The sequence below is a fragment of the Pyrus communis genome, chromosome 17 (genome assembly GCF_963583255.1).
Source record: "Pyrus communis chromosome 17, drPyrComm1.1, whole genome shotgun sequence".
In the NCBI taxonomy this organism is placed as follows: domain Eukaryota; kingdom Viridiplantae; phylum Streptophyta; class Magnoliopsida; order Rosales; family Rosaceae; genus Pyrus; species Pyrus communis.
The window spans coordinates 6511534-6533346 of NC_084819.1; the positions used below are offsets into that span (position 1 = coordinate 6511534).

The 21813-nt window shown below is 39.7% G+C and overlaps 2 protein-coding genes across 2 annotated transcripts; one reads left to right on the plus strand and one right to left on the minus strand.

The window, feature by feature from the left end:
- Nucleotides 1-5395: 5395 nt before the first annotated feature.
- Nucleotides 5396-8229, plus strand: LOC137723210 (copper chaperone for superoxide dismutase, chloroplastic/cytosolic-like). The gene is made up of 6 exons (XM_068462378.1): nt 5396-5725; nt 5912-5938; nt 6122-6194; nt 6328-6462; nt 6972-7189; nt 7770-8229. Exons 1-6 carry the CDS (start codon nt 5465-5467, stop codon nt 8031-8033), a joined length of 978 nt encoding a protein of 325 aa, XP_068318479.1. The 5' UTR covers nt 5396-5464; the 3' UTR covers nt 8034-8229.
- A 333-nt stretch (nt 8230-8562) lies between these two features.
- LOC137723211 (nudix hydrolase 14, chloroplastic) lies at nt 8563-11022 on the minus strand. The gene is made up of 7 exons (XM_068462379.1): nt 10799-11022; nt 10498-10603; nt 10329-10406; nt 10139-10231; nt 9905-9997; nt 9189-9287; nt 8563-8955 (listed from the first exon to the last, which is right to left on the minus strand). The coding sequence occupies exons 1-7, from the start codon at nt 11008-11010 to the stop codon at nt 8719-8721; spliced, it is 918 nt and encodes a 305-aa protein (XP_068318480.1). The 5' UTR covers nt 11011-11022; the 3' UTR covers nt 8563-8718.
- Nucleotides 11023-21813: the final 10791 nt, after the last annotated feature.

The following is a 21813-nucleotide window of genomic DNA, read 5'->3' on the forward strand; positions in this document are numbered from 1 at the left end:
CTCATAATAACCATAACGGGTTCTAAACGCCGTCTTAGGGACATCCTCACTCTTAATCTTCAGATGATAGTAGCAGACCTTAAATCGATCTTCGAAAACACACAAGCTCCTCGTAGCTGATCAAACAAATCGTCGATATGTGGCAATGGATAACGGTTCTTAATCGTGACCCAGTTAACTGCTGATAGTCTATACACAGCCTTAAGGTACCATCCTTCTTTCGCACGAACAAGACTAGAGCTCTCCAAGGCGAAGTACTGGGTTGTATAAAACCTTTATCTAATAACTCCTGCAACTGAATTTTCAACTCTCTCAACTCAACATGAGCCATCCGATAGGGAATCAAGGATATAGGGTCTGTACCTGGCAATAAGTCGACAGCGAACTCTATGTCACGATCCGTCGGCAATCCTGGTAAATCATCCGAAAACACATCGGGAAAATGTCTGCCCACTTTAATGTCCTCCACGCGGCTGGAAGCGTTATCATTTAGTACAACATGTGCCAGATATCCTTGATAACCCTTCTGTAGCAACTTCTTGGTTCTCACTGCCGAAATAATGTCGTGTCTCACGCCGCTACGCTCGCCAACAAACGTAACCATAGTTAGCCCTGGGCGATGAAACATAACTTTCTTCTCATAACAATCAATATTGGCTCGATTATAGTGTAGCCAATCAATGCCCAAAATGATATCGAACTCAACAATATCCAATGGAATGAGGTTAGCTGGCATAACCTCATCCTCCACTAACACTGGGCACCATGGGTACACCCAACCCACCTGACACGTCTCTTCTCGATAGGCATCGAAAACTTTAACTCAAACCCGAGAGGAGTGGGATTAGGTTGCGTTAATTGAGCAAATGTATGAGAAATAATTGAATGAGTAGCACCATAATCAATCAACAATTTAGCAAAGTGGCCAAGAATATTTAACATACCCATGATTAAATTTGGGTTATTCTGGGCATCCTGCACTGTGAGGTTATGAATATGGCCCTAAGGTTGCAGCCGACCACCTCGACCTCTACTCAACTGACCACTACATCTAGATGTACTACGGCCTTGTCCAATCTGACCAACCTGTCTCGATGACCCTGCGCTGCTAGAAGCAACCTCTCTTTGCTAGGGCTGTACTCCCGAATACCACTGCGATCCGCCGACTGGATAAGGAGGATATGGGGTATACCCTCCAGGGTACTGCTGATATCCGCTCTGGTAGCCACTCAGATAATACGGATCCTGAGGATACGGGTATGGCGCAGCTAAATAAGGAGCAACATATCCCTGGTAATGGTAAGTACCCCCACGACCTGCCTGACCATAACCGCTCGGCGGTGAAACCTGCTGACTAGGAACTGGTGGTGGTAAAAAAGGCATCGGGGCCTCTGCTGACCCTGTGGACAATTTACTGCCTACTGTCCGACCTGTCCACAAGTGAAACATCCTCGACTTCCCTGTCTACACTCGCCAAAGTGGCGGCTGTTACATCTCCGACAAAACGGAGCTCCTGAACCACCAGAACCACCAGCATCTCGCTACCTCTGAAAATGTTGGCCTCCGGCAAACTTACCACCTCTACATTGGCCCGTAGAACTCATGCCTCCACTGGACGAACTAGAGCTAACCCCACTTCCTTTAAAGCTCTGAGTCTTCCAAGGTCCCTGAGATGCTTGACCTTTACCTTTATCGTCTTTCTTTTGATTACCATCCTTCTCTTCTTCTTCACTTTCACTAGGCATATTCTCAGAATCCTCAATCCTCAACAAAATCTCATAGAACTCCTGATAAGTATCGCAAGGAGTAGTGGTCGCCATAGAACGCCATTTCTTCTTAGTACCCAATCTGAAACGATGAAACATCTCAACCAAATTAGCAGCAACTTCCAGATGATAATGAGACAAATCAATGAATCTTCTGTAGTACTCATTCACCGTCAACTTCCCCTGTTTCAAATTATTAAATTCTTGCTTCTTGCGATCAATATACTCAGGAGGAACAAATCTTTTCCGAAACAACTGTTTAAACACTTCCCAGTCAGCAGCTTCCTCTGGGGTCAAATGAAGAACCTCCTGTCCCCACCAGGATGCCGATTCTTTACCTAAGAACCATGATGTCGTCTCTACCCACCGTTCAGAAGGAAGATTCTCTTGACTTTGCAACACTAGAAAAGTCTTTTCAATATGCTCAAGCCATCGCTCAGCTCCCTCATATCCTTCATGACCCTCAAACTTGTCCACCTTTAGATTATACATGGTCTCCAAATGAGTCCTCTGAGGAGGGCGGAGCGTAAACTGAATCACATGAGCTATAGCTTCCCCCAACTTAGCTATATCGGGGAAACTAGGCTCAGCTGAGCGACGTGGTTCTCGACGAGGCGGCATATTTCTGACAGAAAACACCAAAAATAATTAGAATACTCACAATAATGTAGGACTGCCAAACCTAGGCTTTGATACCAAGCTGACACACCCCCGATCCAAAATTTGGGGCGTGCTGGCCGTCACGTGAGGGTGATGTAGCCAAGTGCGCAATGTGGAAGTAAAAGAATGAAAATACGAGGAAATAAAATCAACAAAATAATTTACAATAAAAAGATCAGTGAGTGCTAGTGACAAACACAGAAGGAAAAATGCAAACTAGAAGTTCAGGTATCCTAGGTGCAGTCCAGAATAAACAAACACTACACCAGTGATAACTAGAAAATCCTACATGGAGGGTGCTCTATCAGAAATGCCTCGATGCCTCGTTCGTCACCCATGTCTTCCCTACCTAAACCCTGGAGGGGCGCAAAACAGAAAACGTGAGTGGGCAAAAACAAAGTTTGTTTTTCAAACCATTTCAATATCAAGTAATAACCCCTCTCTGTAAAACCCGTATACTTTCCAGAAAATATTATACGTACTCATATCTCAAATCATGCTAAAAACGATAAAGCTCAAATATGCCATGCCAAAAATATGTCGTGTCAGAATATCCAAACAAATAGTATAAGCATCAAGCAGGTGAGATAAAACAAATCATAATATGCCGATAATATCAGTACGTCAGCCGGAGTCACCTAAAGTGACCTGTACGGCTGAATCTATAGCTCATCAACCACTATCCTGCACACGAGTCGGAACCACCTATAGTGGTCTGTATGACAAGCTGGTGTATCTAATTACACTCAGTGCTACGATCACATGAAAGTTGTGCGATGTATCGCAAGTACCTACGAGTCGGAACCACCTATAGTGGTATGTACGACAGGCTGGCACCTGCCTTAGATCCAAGGTGAGCGTACGGTGTGGAAGGTGAATGATCACGTGAAGGCTAGGCCCTACTCTGGCGGAGCACAATCACCGAGGTGCAGGAATATAAGCTATAACTCAATCTCATCAACACCACATCTATCACTAACAAGATACTTACCTGACTTACCTGAGCATCCGCAGCACCAAAGGATAACCAACATAATCACAGTAATAATAATATCGACGATATTCGACATGGCATTTCAATTATAAACCATTTCGATTATAAAAATCATTAAAACGTAATTTCTGGAAAGATACCAATCATAATATATATATATATATATATTGAAAAAAAAGCCCACTCACTAATACGTAGAAGGGTCGTAAGCCTCAAGCCTCGCGTGGCTGCACTCGTCCTCCAAATAGTCCTCACCTATATGCGAAACAACTATAAAACCGTCAATTAACGCACATATCCAACCTTAGGTAATAACTTTTCACACATTGCTCAATTAGGGTGTTTGAATATACCAACATGATCTGCTCAACCTCACGAACATCCCTATATTTTTAGAAAAATTTTCCGACCATCCACACGCCGGCCACGTGCAGCTAACCCTAATTGATTCCTAACGGCCGTTAGGAATATTTTGTTAAAACCTTAACAGAAGTTAACGGCCGTTACCTGACGCCGTTAGCATATTTCATTAACTCTGACGGAATATTCACCTCCTTCTCCGGTGAGCCTCGCCTGTTGTTACCGTCCGCCGCTGTGAGCGCCGTCGTCTGCAACTCGAATTTTTGCCGGTTTCTGGAAAAACTTCAAACTTCAATATCTTCTTCATTTCTCAACCAAAATCCATGAAATTTGTACCAAAATGAAGCCTAAGACAAGGAGAAGAAGTTTATACCATTTTGAAGCACCAAAAACGTCGGAATCACGCTGGAGAAATTCCACAAAATTTGGCCAACCTTAGAACTCGCTATCCCGACGTCCAAAATCCTTCAAACTTGATCTCCGAGCTTCGTGAGAAGGTTTTAAAGCTCCCTATAACCTCAAAACTCGATGAAACCTTCGCGATCACAAGTGCATGAACAATGCATGAAAATAGGGTTCTCAGGTTTTCGAGGGTTTCAAGTTCTAAAAATGGTATGGATGAGTTCCTGGGTTTGCTAGGAGTCCAAAACCAACCTTCAAACCTTCGATCCATGCATGGAAAGTTGGCTTCGAAGTTTGTCCGTACACTTGCAAAAGAATGGAAGAAATTCGAGAAAGAGAGAAGAGAGAGAGAGTCACGGGAGAAAAGGATGGGTGTGTGTGAGTGTGTGTGTGGTCCAAATGGCAACCCACCAATCAAATACAAATCAAACACCCTACAACACAAATTAACGTCCAGGGGCAAAATCATCTTTTCACACTAACGTTACAAATAATTCGGGACGGGCTGTCACAACAATGCTCTAGATTGTCATGTTTTTTGGTAGATAAGAACAACTTTTAGTTGATCGGAGATAAATCCTTATTATTGTAAATAATGTTAAATAATAACGATAAATCACATAATTTTTAATTGTCCGTTGATTAATGACTCTTTCTATAAAAAAATTAATTATACTAATTTAAACTTTTGCATTGTTAACGACTCTTTCTATAAAAAAAAATAATTAATTAAAGTAATTCCTGGTTATTAGGACCAAAAGTAATAAAACATATGTTTTGAAAACAAACGTACTAAAATTTCAAATGTACCAAAAATTCAAATGTACCAAGAACCTAAATGGACCAAAAATTCAAATGTACCAAGTAACTAAATGTACCATTATAATCAAATGTAATGATATAATCAAACGTACCTAACAATGAGTTTTGTTACATTCTATTTAATTTACTAACATAAATATTTTAATAAAAAATAAAAAAAATCTTAAATCATCATAACAAGAAATGCATAAAAATAAGAAGAAAAAAAGGAATGCTAATGTGAATAAACTTCTAATGAAGTAAAATAAAAATACAAAAATTGTAGGAAAAATATTTAATCAAATTTGTAAAAAGAATAAATATTTAGTCTATAAAATTTAAAAAATGAAGCGTCTATATCAAAATCTCTCATAAATAAATCAATCAACAACAAAACAAGCAGCCAATTTGAGATTGATGATGTAAACAAATTGAATAGAAATCCAAATCCCAAAACCCAAATGCAAAAATACGAAATAAGATGGCATTTCTGAGGTCAGTGGCCACGACTGCTGTCATAGCTGCTGCCTCTGCATTTCCTGCGGCCGTTGCCCTTTCTTCCTTCTCTTCTTCTTCCTCCTCTGTATCGTTTCGATTCCCAAAACCCCAAAACCTCTCCTTTCTCTCCTCCGTGCCTTCTCTGCGGAACCCAAATCCTCCGTTCCTCGCTACAAGCTTCGCCCGCTCCCCCTCGGCTATCCAGATGGACGCGCCCACATCGGAGCAAAAGCAATCCTTTCAGGTTCGCTGAAATTCATCAACTTTGTTGTTTTGATATTAACGTTTGATTTTTTGTTAATGGGTTGTAAACCCTTTTCAAAAATAATTAGTGGGTTACAATCTGATTCTTCAATGGGTTCCGTTTGTTTGATCGGTTTAAGCTGAATACAGAAACGTTTTTTTTTTTTTTTTTTTATTTGAATTGCAGAGTGATGGCGCTTTGCCGGAGCTACTGGTAAGTTCGGTCTTCAGAATTTTATTTTCTTTTGATCTAAATTATTTATTTTCTAGATGTTTCAATGATTTGAAGTATTGGTTAGGAAAAATTACAGATGTAAATCATTTTTAGAAATACAAGTTAGGAATTTTTTTGGATTTCGCTGAAGAGTTAAATTTTCGGTTTTGATTTGGTATGCAGACGGAGTACATGGTGGATATGAAATGTGATGGATGTGTCAAGTCTGTAAAGAACAAGTTAGAAACTGTGGATGGTAAGTTTTTCTGAGCCACTGCATTACAGTGGGAAATTTTGTTTTTTGTTTTTTTTTTTTTTCTGAGCTACTGCATTACAATGGGAAAGGCAGTTTGGTATTCTGATGTTGTTATTCAATTGGTTTCCTCTAGGAGTAAAAAGTGTAGAGGTAGACCTCAACAGTCAAGTCGTCAGGGTTCTGGGTTCAACGCCTTTGAAGACCATGACTGAAGCTTTGGAGCAGACTGGTCGAAAAGCAAGATTAATTGGGCAGGGGATTCCTGAAGGTTATATCTTTTTTCCTTTCTCTTTCGATGAATGCAATGTTGGGGTTCTTTCCCCTCAATTTTTTGCTGATATGTATCCATGTCTAGTGACTCCTTTGTTGTCATTATATCTTGTTGCACAATGCTAGGACGTAGATAGAATATATTCTTGTTCAAACAAGAATAATTGTTTTTCATCCAATTATTAAGGCAAGTATAACTGAATCAAAGTGAACGAAAGGGGCTGTAATTTGAGTATGGTTGGTGGATAAAATGCTGTTTGTAAAAATTTTTTGAGTTGAACAATTGAAATGGACAGTTAACATATCCACGTCTTTCTTGTTACATATAGAAGAGCTGTAATTTACCTGAGTTTAAGCTTTTAGCGGTTCAATGATCTAAATCCTATTTCTTATGCAGAAGAATTCCGTTTATGTTATATTCATAATTTGGTTCATAGCTCAATATATTGGAGTTTTATGAAAGTTTACGTTGCTGACATAGTTCCTGTTTTTTTTAATGGCTTACAGATTTCTTGGTTTCTGCTGCTGTTTCTGAGTTCAAGGGTCCAATTATTTTTGGTGTGGTTCGTTTTGCTCAGGTGAATATGGAATTGGCTAGGATTGAGGCCAACTTTAGTGGATTAACACCTGGAAAACATGGTTGGTCTATCAACGAATTTGGTGATCTAACGGAAGGTGCTGCAAGCACTGGAAAAGTATTTAAGCCATCAAATGAAGCAAAGGAGGTTCGCTTCTTCCTCTGATATCTATGGTGGTTTAGACTTTTGATAAATTTCCTAGTAACCTGTTAGGAACACTCTTTCCAGTAAAATTTATGTCAATGGTGTAGAGTTTTCGTTATTCTATTTGAGGCACAAATGGAAAAAACAATATGATTAGAAATTAGGACTATAGTTGTATTCGCTGCTGCGCGTCAATTAATTGCTCTTGGAGAAATTTGCACAACTGTATATATTTCCCAACACACGTTTAAAGATTTATCGAGTGGTACGATGCCTGTATTGTTTTCACGGTTTTCATTACTGATTACAAATTTTAATGTCATAGTATACCCTTTACAGCTGTCTGCTTGCCCATCTGTATCTGTTGCAAACTTGTTATGATATGCTCTTCTAAACCTTCCAATTATCGCATTCCCCTGTATCTTTCAACCTCTTAGATTAATCTTCTGTTGGATTTTTGGCCACCGGTAATAATCTTGTTTTTCATTTCATGTAATTTCTGCTTAGTTTTATAGTACTGGCTTGTCGTTCAGTGACTTTGAATGGCATTCTCTAAGTCGTTTTTATGCTTAATGATTTTCAGCCGCTTGGTGACCTGGGAACACTGGTAAGTGATGAGAGTGGTAATGCCTTCTTCTCTGGGGTCAAAGAGAAGCTGAGAGTTGCGGATCTTATCGGGCGGTCAATAGCGATATATGAAACTGCTGATAAATTGGACTCTGGTATCGCGGCTGCTGTGATTGCTAGAAGTGCTGGAGTCGGGGAGAACTACAAAAAGCTTTGCACTTGTGATGGAACCACCATATGGGAATCAACTGGCAACAACTTTGTCGCCAGCGAGGTCTGATATCGACAACAAAACATACTTGAAGTTATAGTATAGTTAAATTCTTAGGTACTTTGTACAACCATAAGAGTTATCGTATTTGTTTTTAGATAGATTTGGACCTTCTTAGGCACCTTGTACACGAAGAGTCATTGTATTTGCTCGTATTATACTTCATAAGATCATTCTCCGGTGTCAGAACGCACACATTGTTTCATCATATAGAGACCAATTTCCATCATCGCCGCGCCCTGCAGCATCCTATTTGGAGAAGCCATGGAGACGGAAATCACATCGTCACCATCCTCAACTGCGGCATCAAACCCTACAAGGACTTCCGATTCAATAATTCATCAAGAGAGCAGACTTGGTAAATCGACTAGTGAGCATAAGGCGCTATTCTAGCAGCCGTCCCTAAACAAAGCACGATCCGGCAAACGCCGGTGTCCAAGACTCCAATGTGGACACCTCCAATGATCACACCCTAGCCAAAATTTGACTCATTCGAAATTCCTTGTCCCGGGGCAACCCCTAAAAGCCATAACCATGATGGATGCAATCTCTTTATTTTCTTCTCAAATTTACTGAAATTGTAAAAATTGGAAGCACTCTTTACATAGCAGATAAAAGGAATCCAGTCGGAATCTAATACAAACTGGGCACTCAAGAGGACCGAAAATAGGGTATAGTGGTTAAGATTAGCAGCTCAGGCTTTTGGCGGAGGCAAGAGCCCTCCTCTTTTGGCCATTTCATAAAGCGTAAGGGCTGCTAAAACCTTTGCATCAGCTGTTGTGCACCAGAGCTTTTCATACGGAACCACGCAGAGCTTAATCAGCTCGCCATGTTCACGAAGACCTGTTTCTTTCCCTTGCAGCTGCTCAATAATCCCTTTATCCACCGGCCCTCTGAACAAAAATAGGCTTATTTCTTCATCGCACCCTCCCTATGCAAGAAAAAATAGAAAATTAGTGAGCTTTATCTGGGTTACCTTGGTTGGGAGCCTTCTACTCAACTTCCTAAAAGGCGAACTTTGCGATAATACAATGACGAGGGGAGCTGTAATTTTATTTTAACTAATCCGTGATTTCCAATTTTAAATCAGCAAATGGGAGACCACCCACATTTTAAGCTCCATTTTGGCATTTTGGCTACAGGAAAGAATTAACACCAACTTACTGGTGAAGGAAAAATTCTGCGTCCAGTAGATTCGTCGAGGAAGGCCGTGAGGTCCACCATATCTTTTTGTTTTAGGCATATACCAGTCTCCTCTTCAACCTGCCAAAAGTATAAAGATAAAACTCATGCATCTCGAGTTTGGGCATGGCTGTAAAACTTGCAGTAGAAAGAGTGAGAGCACAATATAGTTGAACAGAACAAAAGCAGTAACATAAACCAAAGAAAATTTCATAAAACATTACGAGGAATATTTTCAGGCCTGACAGAAATAATAAAAAGACAAATAAGCAACCAATACGCATATTGGTCACCAGCAATATGCATAGCACAGACATGTATGCCAGTCAAAGATATGAAAAGAAATGAATGTCAATTATATCTCGGAGAACCTTGGAAATATCAGGGTAAGTAATTTGAAACTAGGTCCTGTAATGGGGATAAAAGCGTACCAAATATTCTACAGAAAGTAACAGATCAATCACTAAGCAAGCTACTCTTTATGGAGCAGAGATGCTAATAAAAGCAAAGCAATGAATCCATGTAGCAAAAATACGGTGACTAGCTGAAGTATAAACCAAAACTACAGGCTTGTGGTTTGCAAGTAAGCTAAATCAATTTCCAGGTGATTTCGTGTCCTTAGAAAAAAGAAAGAGATAGACATACATGGACTCATACATTGTGCATCATATTATATTTGTGAAAAAAGGGAGAGATACCTCACGGATTGCAGTGCCGAGAAAATCACCCTTGTCATCATCTAACATTCCAGCAGGCAATTCCAATATGATCCTTCCAACCGGGATTCTAACCTTGGAGACAAGAATGAATTTTGACAGGGTTTGAATACATGAGAACTGAGAAGTACACACCGCCATATCCTAATTCAATAATTTACGGACATGTACATATGCAACACCAAAACTACGCAAAACACCAAAGTCATGACCTACCTGTTCAGTAAGAACAGCATAGGTCTTGCCCTCTGAGTCCAAAAGGATTAGCACGGCCACAGCCGGTCCTCGTGCAAACACAATACCTGGAACCTAAGTAAGTTTTACTTCACAATGTAGCAACAGAATCAAAACGGAAAATTCCAGGCACCAATGAAAGCCGAAAAACAAGGACATTATCATTAGATACCTTTTTCCCAGTTTCTTTATCAATCACATCTGCTACAAATTTCAAAAACCCAATTCGATTTCCGAACATATCAACACCCTGTTGCCGAAAAAAATTAACCACCTCAGAATTAGCCACCACTAAAACAACCGTTGCTAATACAAAGGATTGAACTTTCAATTTGAATTACCTGAATTAAAACTCGTTTAAGAAACAAGCCGCCGCCACTTAAAACCCCACTTTCACTTTCCATGTTCTTCAGCCACTGTTTGAACAAAGACGAATCGATGGCGGTCCTGCAAATTTCACATTTTTGCATAATTAATTAGGATCGCAATTGGGTTTTAATTACAATCAAAGATTCAAAATTGTAATTTGGTTTTTATTAACATTTTTTTTACTGCGTACTTGGCATTGTAATTGGGTTTTAATTACAATCGAAATTGTGACTACATCTGCAAATACAAAGTGAAATGAAAGGTGTGACTCGCCTGAACTCGGAAGGGGAGATGTTGGGGGCGGCAACGATCTGGACGGGTTCGGCGAGTTGACTAGGGAGAGTGATGGAGTGAGTTAAGGGCGGCGAGTCGGACGACATTTTGCAGGAGAAGGATTGGATTGGAAGGCGAGTGGGAGAAGAAGAGGAAAGGCGGAGTGTTTTCGCGAGACTGTTCAGCCTCAGTGGTTTCCAAGCTTGAAGCATCTTCCACAAATCCGCGGGCAAGCCCTCTCTCTGCACGTGTACGTAGCCTTCTTTATAGCAACTCCACCGTGGTGGATTGCTCGGGGTACAGGCCAGAGAAAAGGGCCCGAGGCCCTGTGGATTCGCTCTAGCGTGAAGGAGCCCGAGCGGAGGTGGAGGCCCAAGCTCAGAGCAACTTCACCGTAGGTGGGTGCTCGGGGGACAGGCCAAAGAAAAGGGGCCCGAGGCCCTGTGGACCGGCTCCAGCGTGAAGGAACCCGAGTGAAGGTGGAGGCCTGAGCTCCGGGCCCGTGAAGAATTGCCAGCCCGAGAGCCGGAGTGGATGTGACGCCAGCGCTAACGTCAGCCTGGCGTCAGGCCTTTTTATATTTTTTTTCTGTCAGGCGTGTGCACTCCACTCGCGCGTGGGGACGCGTCGCCAACACAAAATCAGAAAAATCAGTAACTTTTTTAGTTACCGTTGGGAGCCACGTGGCTTCCCACGGTCTGTTCGATCTCAACGGCTCTTTAGCTTGGACTTTTCGATCTCAACGGTAAAAAAAAAAAAAAAAAAGTCCTATTTAATATCCACTGTTCGATCTGAGATCAATGGTGGATATTAATATGCTTTATAAATAAATAAAAGAAAAAATAGTTTTAAAATTAAGAAAAGTTACCGTTGTGACACTTGGCATAATCTGGAGTGTTGGAATTCAAATTTTTTTTATATCCAACGGCAGAGATTAATTAGTTGAATAAAAATTTAAAAAAAATTGTAAAAAATTCGAAAAAAAAAATCTAAAATTTAAAAAAAAAAAAAATTGTTTTTACTTTTCTATAAATACCTTCTCATTATCATCTAGCTTACTGTAACATCCCGTCCCGGGATTATTAAAAACGTACGTGTGAATTTACAATTTTACCCCCTAGTTCGTTAAACTTACGTGTAGTTTTGTGTAGTGTGGTGTTGTAGGACCACACACACTCACACATCACCCTCACTTTCCCGGGATTCCCTCCCTCATTCCCTCACTCTGTCTCTCTCTTTCTCTTTCTCTTTCTCTTTCTCTCTCTCTCTCTCTCCCCGAGTTCCTCTCTTCCTCTTCCTTCTGCAAACATACGGTTATACACACAAACACACTCAAACTTTCACCAATCAAGAAACCAATTACACCATTGAACTCGTGAGGTTGTGAGGAGCACAACCATACCAATTCCAGGTAAGAATTCGAACGTTTTCACGTCGTTTCAACAATGGCCGAATTATGTACTGTTCATGCAAACCTAAACTAGTGTGTTTTTGGAATTTCTAAGCTTGTAGTTGTGTTTGTGAGGTCCCAAGGAGCCTCGGAGTGGTTCGTTGGGTGAAATTGGACGTCGGGAAGGCTAGGTTCGAAGTTGGCCGAACTTGGATCGTTGTTGCAGGTGAGATTCCTTAATTTTTAGGCCTTAAAACTAGCCTATCGTGATTCTACTAGTCCTAAGCTTCATTTTGGTATAAAGATCGTGAAAAATGGTTGAAAAACGAAGGAGAAAACAAAGTTTGAAAAATTTCCAGTTTTCCGGCGCCGGAGTCTCGCCGGAGAAGGTGACGGAATATTCCGTCAAATCTGACGGAATATTCCTAACGGCAGTGACGGCGTCAGTTAAGGTTAACGGAATATTCCGTCAATTTAACGAAATATTCCTGACGGCGTCAGTTGACGCCGTCAGTGTGCATGGCACGTGGCCGCGCGTGGGGGGCGCGTAGGTCCGTGCCTTGGCCGGCGCGTGGGGGCGCGTGCGTGGTCCAAAAATTATTCTAAAAATATGGGTGTGATCCTGAGGTTGTGTAGATCACGTTGGTATATTCATTTGTCCAATTTGAGCAATGTATGAGAAGTTATTACGAGAAGTTGCTTAGGTGCTTTTAAATTAACGTTTTTGTAGCTTTTGCGCGTATAGGTGATTCGTATTCCGAGGACGAGCGTACACACTCGAGGCAGGGGGGCTACGACCCTTCTAATTATCAATGAGTGGGCTTTTGTTTTCCGTATATACCTATATACATTTAAATTCCCAGAAATAGATTAAAAAGAGTAATTGATTTATGCCATGCATTTTATTATTATCACTTATGCATCATTACATGCATTAGTAGCGGCATAAATTTATATATGTGTATTGGTGCTGTGGACGCACAGGTAAGTGCCAGGTAAGCGGTATTCATGTTGTTATGCAATAGTAGTTGAGATGTTTAGAGAGCTCATAATCTGCACCCCCGGTGTTAGTGCTCCCGCCCAGAGTTGGGGCATAGCCTTCACGTGTATGTTCACCCGCACCGCATGCTCGCCTTGGATCCAAGTTAGGTGCCTAGGCTTGTCGTACATACCACACTAGGTGGTTCCGACTCGTAGGTGACCCGCGATTTATCGCCCAGCTTCACGTGATCGTAGCACTAAAGCATACATATATATATTACACCAGCCTGTCGTACAGACCACGTTAGGTGGTTCCGACTCGTGTGCAGATTCAGATATTGAGTTGAGAATGGAGCTCTATCTGCAGCCGTACAGGTCACGTTAGGTGACTCCCGGCTGTCAGATTGTATGTTATTGATGTGATTTACGCTTGAGCACTTACATTTATTATGAGATTCTATTGTGGCATATTCTCAAGCATGAATGGCATATTGTGAGCATGAATGGCATATCATGGAGCATGATTGACATATCTATACATACGTATATATGTTCATTTTCTAGGAAGTATACAGGTTTTACGGCGAGGGGTTAGAATGTATTTTGCTAAAGAGTTTTCAAAGAGCTTTGTTTTTGCCCACTCACGCTTTTGTTTTTGCGCCCCTCCAGGTTCTAGTGGTCTAGCAGGTTCGGTGGTTTATCCCAAAGGGCGTCCCGGCATTTCTGACAGACACTCACCATTGTAGGGTCACCTTCGGGTGTAAATATGTCGTATCTTTTCCTTTTGGACTGTTGTAGATTTGCTCTGAATTGTGTCTCACATACACTAGTACCTTGTATGCTAGTTAGTTTTTAATTATTAGTACTTTTATATTACCTTCTTATTAGCTTCCGCACGCGCACATGGCTACGTCACCTTCGAGTGACGGCCAGCACGCCCTGATCTCGGTCGGGGTGTGTCACTTACACCACAATTTCATATTTTCTCAACTACTTTCAATCACATTCCTTTCTTTCTCTCAAAGTTTCAATCCATTTTTTTTCAACAAAATGACTACTGATGCAGGTACGAATTGGTCGCTTTTTAAAGATGTTGCGTTACGTACTAGCTGGGTTGAAGTTACTCATAGTTCGCCTACGGGTAATGAGATGCAGTTGCGACCTGGTGATGTGAGCCACAGCTTGGATGACTCGATGGGAATGTGAGACTCTGTCCATTCTTATTTCGTCATCGCTCCTTCTACGCTCCTCATCCTCTTCCCTCTCATTTTTTGCCACCTAGTGATTGAACATTCCTTATGATTGGTTAAACAATTCTTCCTCTTGCTGATCGAGTTCCCACATCATCCTTAAGGAAGAAGAAGACATTGTAAGAAAGAAGCAGAAACTATGAATAATGATACAGATTTTTGTAAAGAAGGAAGCAGAAACTATGAATAATGATAGAGATCTTGAGAAAATTAGTGTGAGATTTATGAGGATGGATGGTGGATTATATGGAGGATTCAGAAAGGATTAGGTTGTAGATAATGCCATGTGGCATGCCGTCATTCGTTAAAAATCTGATGGAAATCTATCCTTAAAGATTGTAAACAGATTATGACATGTGGCGCGACGTGATTGGTTAATAATCTTATCAAAAATCCATCACCAATAATTGTATTTTCGGATAATGACACATGGCGTAACGAGTATGATTAAAAATCTTATCAGAAATCCATTCCCAATAATTGTCTTTTCAGATTTTATGACAAGTGGCACAACGAGAACGATTAAAAATCTTATGCGAAATTACAAATAAAATTATTTTGTATTATTTAATAATACTTCGGATAATGACATGTGGCGCAACGAGAACGATTAAAAATCTTATCCGAAATTACAATTAAAATTATTTTATATTATTTTATAAATAAAAAAATACTAATATTTTATTGCCTATTGCCAAGGCTATTGAAGTGTAATGGTGGAGATGCAAAAGGCGATTACTGTTCATTAAGGGCAGTTACTGTTCATCAGGTAAATTGAATAGTGAATAGCCTGGGGGGAGGGCTCCAACGGTGGAGTTGCTCTTAGGGCATGTGAAGAATTGTCAGCCCGAGAGCTCGAGTGGATGTGACACCAAGGCTGACGTCAGCCTGGTGTCAGGCCCTTTTTTATTATTTTCTGTCAGGCGCGTGCATCCCGCTCACGCGTGGGGGCGCGTCGCCTAACATATTTTCAGAAAAGTCAGCCCACTTTTCAGACTGAAATGTTACCGTTGAAAGCCACGTGGCTTCCCATGGTCTGTTCGATCTCAACGGCTCTTTAACTTGGACCGTTCGATCTCAATGGTAAAAAAAAAAAAAAAAAAAATCTTATTTAATATCAACCGTTCGATTTGAGATCGACGGTTGATATTAATCTGCTTTACAAATAAAAAAAATAAAAGAAAAAATAGTTTTAAAATTAAGAAAAGTTACCGTTGTGACACGTGGCACAATCTAGAGTGTTGGAATTCAAATTTTTTTATATCCAACGGCATAGATTAATTAGTTGAATAAAAAAAAATTGTAAAAAATTCGAAAAAAAATCTGAATTTTTTTTAAAACAAATTGTTTTTACTTTTCTATAAATACCTTTTCATTATCAACTACCTTACACCACAATTTCATATTTTCTCAACTACTTTCAATCACATTCCTTTCTTTCTCTCAAAGTTTCAATCCATTTTTTTTTCAACAAAATGAGTACTGATGCAGGTACGAATTCATCGCTTCTTGAATAATTGTTTTTTCGGATTTTATGACAAGTGGCACAACGAGAACGATTAAAAATCTTATCCGAAATTATAAATAAAATTATTTTGTATTATTTAATAATACTTCGGATAATGACATGTGGCGCAACGAGAACGATTAAAAATCTTATCCGAAATTACAATTAAAATTATTTTGTATTATTTTATAAATAAAAATATACTAATATTTTATTGCCTATTGCCAGGGCTATTGAAGTGCAACGGTGAAGATGCAAAAGGCGATTACTGTTCATTAAGGGCAGTTACTGTTCACCAGATAGATAGCATAGTGTATTGTCTGGGGGGAGGTTTCACACGTTGGAGTTGCTCTTATACGGCACCAAATTGTCTTTGTTTCATAAACCACAGGCCATTTTCCTTTATTTTTTCCTTATTTTCCTTTTTTTTTATCATAAAAAACTCGGTGCAAAAACAATTGTTTTTCAGAAGAGATGACAGTATTTGGTTTGAAGGCTTAATTAGATTAATAGTTCCATGATTATAGGATAGTTGGAAGCTAGCTCATGTGGTAAAAAAACTAGAATTTACGCCTCTGCAGTAAAGTTTGTTAGGATTTATGCCCAAAATTAAAAATTTCGTCAACTTTTTCTAATAATTAATAGAAAATTGACGGAATTTTCAATTTTGAGCATAAATTCTAACAGACTTTACCACAGGGGTTTAAAAACCTAGTTTTTTTTACCACATGAGCTATCTTCCAACTACTCTATTACCACGAGACTATTAATCTAATTAGGCGTTCTTTTGAACTAGGAAAACACATGAACTTATATTTGTATCTAAAATTTCTTATCATTCAATTTTACTAGCAATTCTATAGCAAATTTCGTGGGTCTAACAATTTTACTACCATTTGGTATCGCCCTTTCTCGATTCCGCAATTGTTTCGATCTGCAATCTTTCCTTAGTTGCCGTGTTTCGTGGCTTGACTGTAGGGTGTGTAAAGTTCTGGGTCTAATTTCTATTCGCGTGTTCACATCTCCGCCTATGTCTGTGTCAATCTCGGCCTTATTGCCTATGGGATATATTTTCCCATTGGTTCTTTCTCTTAGTGGTTGCAGTTTCGATCCGTGTGGTGTTTGATGGAGGACGACGGTATCTACTCCTTTTTGGCTTTTGTGGCTTGGTTCGGCTTCATCTCTAGCGCATGCAGGAGGGTTGGCTTGTGGTTGACGCCAAGTTATTTGGCGGTGGGGTGGAGTCGGGCTGCTAGGGCTTTTTTTGTGTGTGTTTCTCTATTTTGGGCTCTCTCTTTGTTGCTGTTTTGAGAGTCCATATGTTGTTTTGTGGGTTGCATGTTATTGGGCTTCCTTGTGTGTAGACCTAACATACGTTTTGTGTTTTTCATGTTCGTGTTTTTTCATGACGTGCTCGATATCTTAACAGTTCGTGTTTTGTAACATCCGTTAAAGTAAACAGGTAATATGACTCGACCTGAAATCAACCCATTAATATTAGCAGGTAATATGAACCAATTCGCTACTCGTTAAAGAAAATACTTAAATCAATAAATAATGAAAATTAAAAACATAATTTGACCCAAAAAATTAGAAAGCATAATTGACACACCCTGACTCGGAAAGTCCACTTGGACTCCAAAATCGAGTTGTGTTGGCCAACACCTGGAGGGTGACGAAGTCATAAAGTGTAGTGTAGTGAAAAAAGAATGTGAATAAATTTAAACCTAAAAGTGCATAAACAAAAGAGTGCGCGAATGAGCAGAATTGCACCCATTTCACACGTGATGGTAAAGCATAAGAACAGTACAGTAATTAGGGTGAGGGTTATACCACTGAAGATAACCATCTCCTGAGATTTGCCAGAACCCTCGTTTACACGTAAGCCCAGCTACTAAACCTGGAGGGGCGAAAAACAAAGTTGAGTGGGTTAGCAAAACAACGTTTGAAAGAAAACCTTTATTTTTTAATATACTAACCCCTCGCCATAAAACAAGTATAGTTTTCTTAAAAAAAATCATACTATGTATAAGTATGAAGATTTAATGTATTCTAACAATATATATCAAAAATATGCCACAACAGGAATAATTCAACAATATACTAGCACATGAGTCGGAGTCACTTAAAGTAACCTGTACAACTGCATCTATGGCTCATCAATCTATACTATCACACAAATCGAAGTCACCTAATGCGACACGTAATAATAACATACGCTCTAGTGCTACAATCATGTGAAGCTTGCGCTAAGCGCAATCACCTACAAGTCGGAGTCATCTTATGTGACCTATACGACAGGCTAGCACCTAACTTGGATCCAAGACGAGCATACGGTGCGGGAGGTGAACATACATGTGAAGGTTGGCCTGGCCCTAGGCAGGAGCACTAACACCTGGGTGTAGTAATGATGAGCTAATTATATGAATATATGTATGCTACATAATTCAAATCAATGCTGAACTCACCTGAATTTACCTGCTCGTCCTGTAGAATCATTTTAGTATTCTACCACAATACCATAATTATAAGCAGGTAAATATACGTATAAACATGCCATAACCATTTTATAATTCCAAACACAAAGCACATTTACCAAATTAAACTAAAATTGGCATAAAAGGCATAAATCATCTAAATGCATTTTATGGAAACTATAATCCATATATACAAATAAACTGCCCACTCACCTGGAGTTCGCACTACAACTCCTTGCACGAAATATCAAGGCATCACGAACGATCGTCGCCTAGAACAATTATCAAATCTTGTCTCATAATTCTTATCGATAGAACACGCAACTCACGTAAAACACATCCTTAAGGACGTTCTAGAATGATTTGAAACCCATTAACTAAAAGTAAACCGTCGATCAAAGGTCGACGGTAGGGTCCACAACACTACTTAATTTGATCTGGAAGATCCATACCTCGGATTTCCAATCTGTAAGTTCCTATGGTCCTCAAATATTACGTACTATAAGGTACTAAGGTTTGGTGACAATCCAATAGTCGGATCGTCAATTCATGCAAGGACCCCATGACGGCTAACTAGGTGGTCAACTATGAAACTACATTAAAACATCGCAATTTCACTAAACGGATGTCAAATATAGAATTAGAGCATCCAAATTAGCCTAAGATGGTCAGGTGGGGTCTCGGCCCACGCCATCGCTACGCGCCGCCGCATGCGATGGCTAGCAGCCACGGATCTCCAGAAAAATTTCACTATTTCTAAAAATTCTCAAATTTTACAAAAATGAAGATCTTAAAGAGAGGAACAACTTTCATACCTACCACAAAGTCCAAAAGTGGACGGAAGATGGTCAATTTTGCCACAAAGTCGGCGGGTGCCTAAAGCTTCCCAGTGTCGATTCGTCGTCTACGGTGGTCCAACGAGGTCAAGGTTGGTTGGGATTTGCTCCAGGGATGATGGGCTACAAAGCCCAAGTGGTGGCATCGGCCATTGCTTTGCCGATTCGCTGGAACATTGAAAAGAGTGGCCAGAGCACTGTTGATTTTCGTCGACTTTCGTGGCCTCAAACCGCCATATATCGTGGTCAATCAAGGTGGTTCTTGGGTGGGTTTTGTAGAGGGGAATGAAAGCTTCAATATGGTGGTGGTGGCGTCAAAAAACTCCACCGGAGTTGGCCGAAATTGGCCTTGGAAAATGGGAGGTTCAACTGGGTTGCACGGGTTGCACGGGTTGAAAGGTTGACAGGAATGGAAGGGAGAAATCCTTCTTTTTCCTGATTGGTTGCTGCCCTCTCCCTTTCTTCTAACTGGTTCCTTGTCCCTTTAATTTAATTGGTCCACCATTCCCTTATCTGAAGGCTGATTGGGCCTTGTCCCACAAGGTGGGAATTTAATTTAATTAAAACTAAACTTTGAATAACCAATTTCAAACGTCTGTAACTATACCGTTATAATCCGGACTCACAAACGGCTTTCGCCTATGCATTTGTACCAACGAGTACTACGAGAATACGCTAGAAGGATAAGTCCTACGCCCCTCTAGACGATGGTCAACGAAAGTCAAAGTCCTTACCTCTAGGGCATTTTTGTAAATTCACGCTTTTAAAATTAATAAAAACGTAAAATTAGAGGCGGTTTGTCACAATCTACCCCCCTTAAGAAAATTTCATCTCGGAAATTTAAAATCATTTGATACACAAAACTCAAAGATAGGGAAGAATAAAATATATGTACTAATGAAGAAATCAAGTTAGAGTGGTTGTACAAAAAGGGAAAATGCCGCTCCGTCGCGATTCAGAGTGCATTATTCCTTGTTCATGCCTCCAATTCATACTCTCTTTCTTCTCCAATACAATACTGTAATATAATAGTTTTCTCAAAAACAAAGAGTCAAAAATATTTGTATGTACTAACGTCAAGTAAAAAAATACACATAATTAGCAACATAAGGTTAGAGTAGTTGTACTAATACTTAAAACTGAAAATAACATTTTCAACTACGTTCCTGAGTGTTGCGTACTCTGGAAGTAAGTACATAATATCCATGGGTCGAGCCCAAGTAATAAATAGGTAAATACAACAAACACATAAGTTCTAAGTAAGCACTAACGTAAAAGAATCTACCTATTTACTTGGTTAACTAATCCAACGAATAAGTCCATGATATTACGGTCTGCAGTCCGCGATATCGACCACTCACTGTTGTCATGATAAGCAAGTAACAAATTCCCGAGGGTCCAATATTACCATCATGCCCCTCATTGGGAAATACACAAACAACATCGGATAAAGTCTCTACCGTGCTCACGCACTTACCCCCCTTAGATAACAACAACAATAAGATAACATTTCTATAATGTGCACTCTCACAATTGAACACTTGTTTGTAAAAATCCTCAGTCAAGCAAGTGCTAAGCAAAGAATCTCCATTCCAAATCTCCATAGCGTCACAACAAAGACCAACAATTTTGTAACTATAGTTACAAGCATTTCTAGTGAAGATAAGTATCAAATACGATCATGCTACAACTATAAAGCAAATAAACATAACACACCAAGAAAGTCTAGATAGTCCGTTTAGACTGGTTGTTAGCATGAGGGAAATATATAGTCAATTACAATTTACTACACGTGACCTTCAAGAAGGTTTCCCAAACACTTGGAAATAAAACATGTATCCTGATAAGATATAATAGTGACATACCTGTCATGTAGTCGAGCCAACGTAGTTTGCAACGCCTTAGCAAGAAATTCATAGTGAATTCTCTCGAACTTAGTGAGAAAGTAACTACATTGAGAAGCCTAGAAGAATACTCGAGAATTTGAGGATCAAAGCAAGTCCATCAAATCTAGAGCACGAGATAACTAGATTGGATTTATAGCATCAACTACAACGGTAGTTTACGAGATATTCAATCACCACAATAAAGATTCATTCAACCTAGCGTTTACTGCGTGATTAAGTAATTAATGGTCATGACTGCACTTCCAACGTCTACAGTTCTTCTAGATAGTGCTTCCGCTTCAAGGCAATAGTAGGGTAAACACGTACCCAAGGTTAACTAGAATACCTTCCAGCACCAAGAGGTGAAAGTGTTGTCCTTTTGAACCAATAGAAAACGAATTGACTTGTCACATCAATCGATAATCACCATACATCACCAAAGTCTCCATATATGCAAGAAACTCATACTAGGAGCGTATGGCAATATTTTCCTATCTCTACTCAGACATAAGAAGTGATTATAACGACTTGAACAATTCTTGATCATTTGTAAGTATCGTCAAATCGATACTTGCAAATCCCGATTAGAATGGGATAAGACAACTAAAGACATTCAAGAATAGATATGTCTTTTGTTGCTGTAGCAGTAAATACGTTTGCACAACTGGGATAATACACAATAGTGCAA

Excerpts from the sequence above, each read along its gene's own strand:
- LOC137723211 (XM_068462379.1), bottom strand. The coding sequence starts at position 11,010 with ATGCTTCAAGCTTGGAAACCACTGAGGCTGAACAGTCTCGCGAAAACA. Across the intron at positions 10,232-10,328 it reads ATAAAGAAACTGGGAAAAAG|GTTCCAGGTATTGTGTTTGC; the intron begins GTATCTAATGAT and ends AAACTTACTTAG. Across the intron at positions 8,956-9,188 it reads GCAGAATTTTTCCTTCACCA|GGAGGGTGCGATGAAGAAAT; the intron begins GTAAGTTGGTGT and ends TTTCTTGCATAG.
- LOC137723210 (XM_068462378.1), top strand. The coding sequence starts at position 5,465 with ATGGCATTTCTGAGGTCAGTGGCCACGACTGCTGTCATAGCTGCTGCC. Across the intron at positions 5,939-6,121 it reads GCGCTTTGCCGGAGCTACTG|ACGGAGTACATGGTGGATAT; the intron begins GTAAGTTCGGTC and ends TTTGGTATGCAG. Across the intron at positions 6,195-6,327 it reads CAAGTTAGAAACTGTGGATG|GAGTAAAAAGTGTAGAGGTA; the intron begins GTAAGTTTTTCT and ends GGTTTCCTCTAG.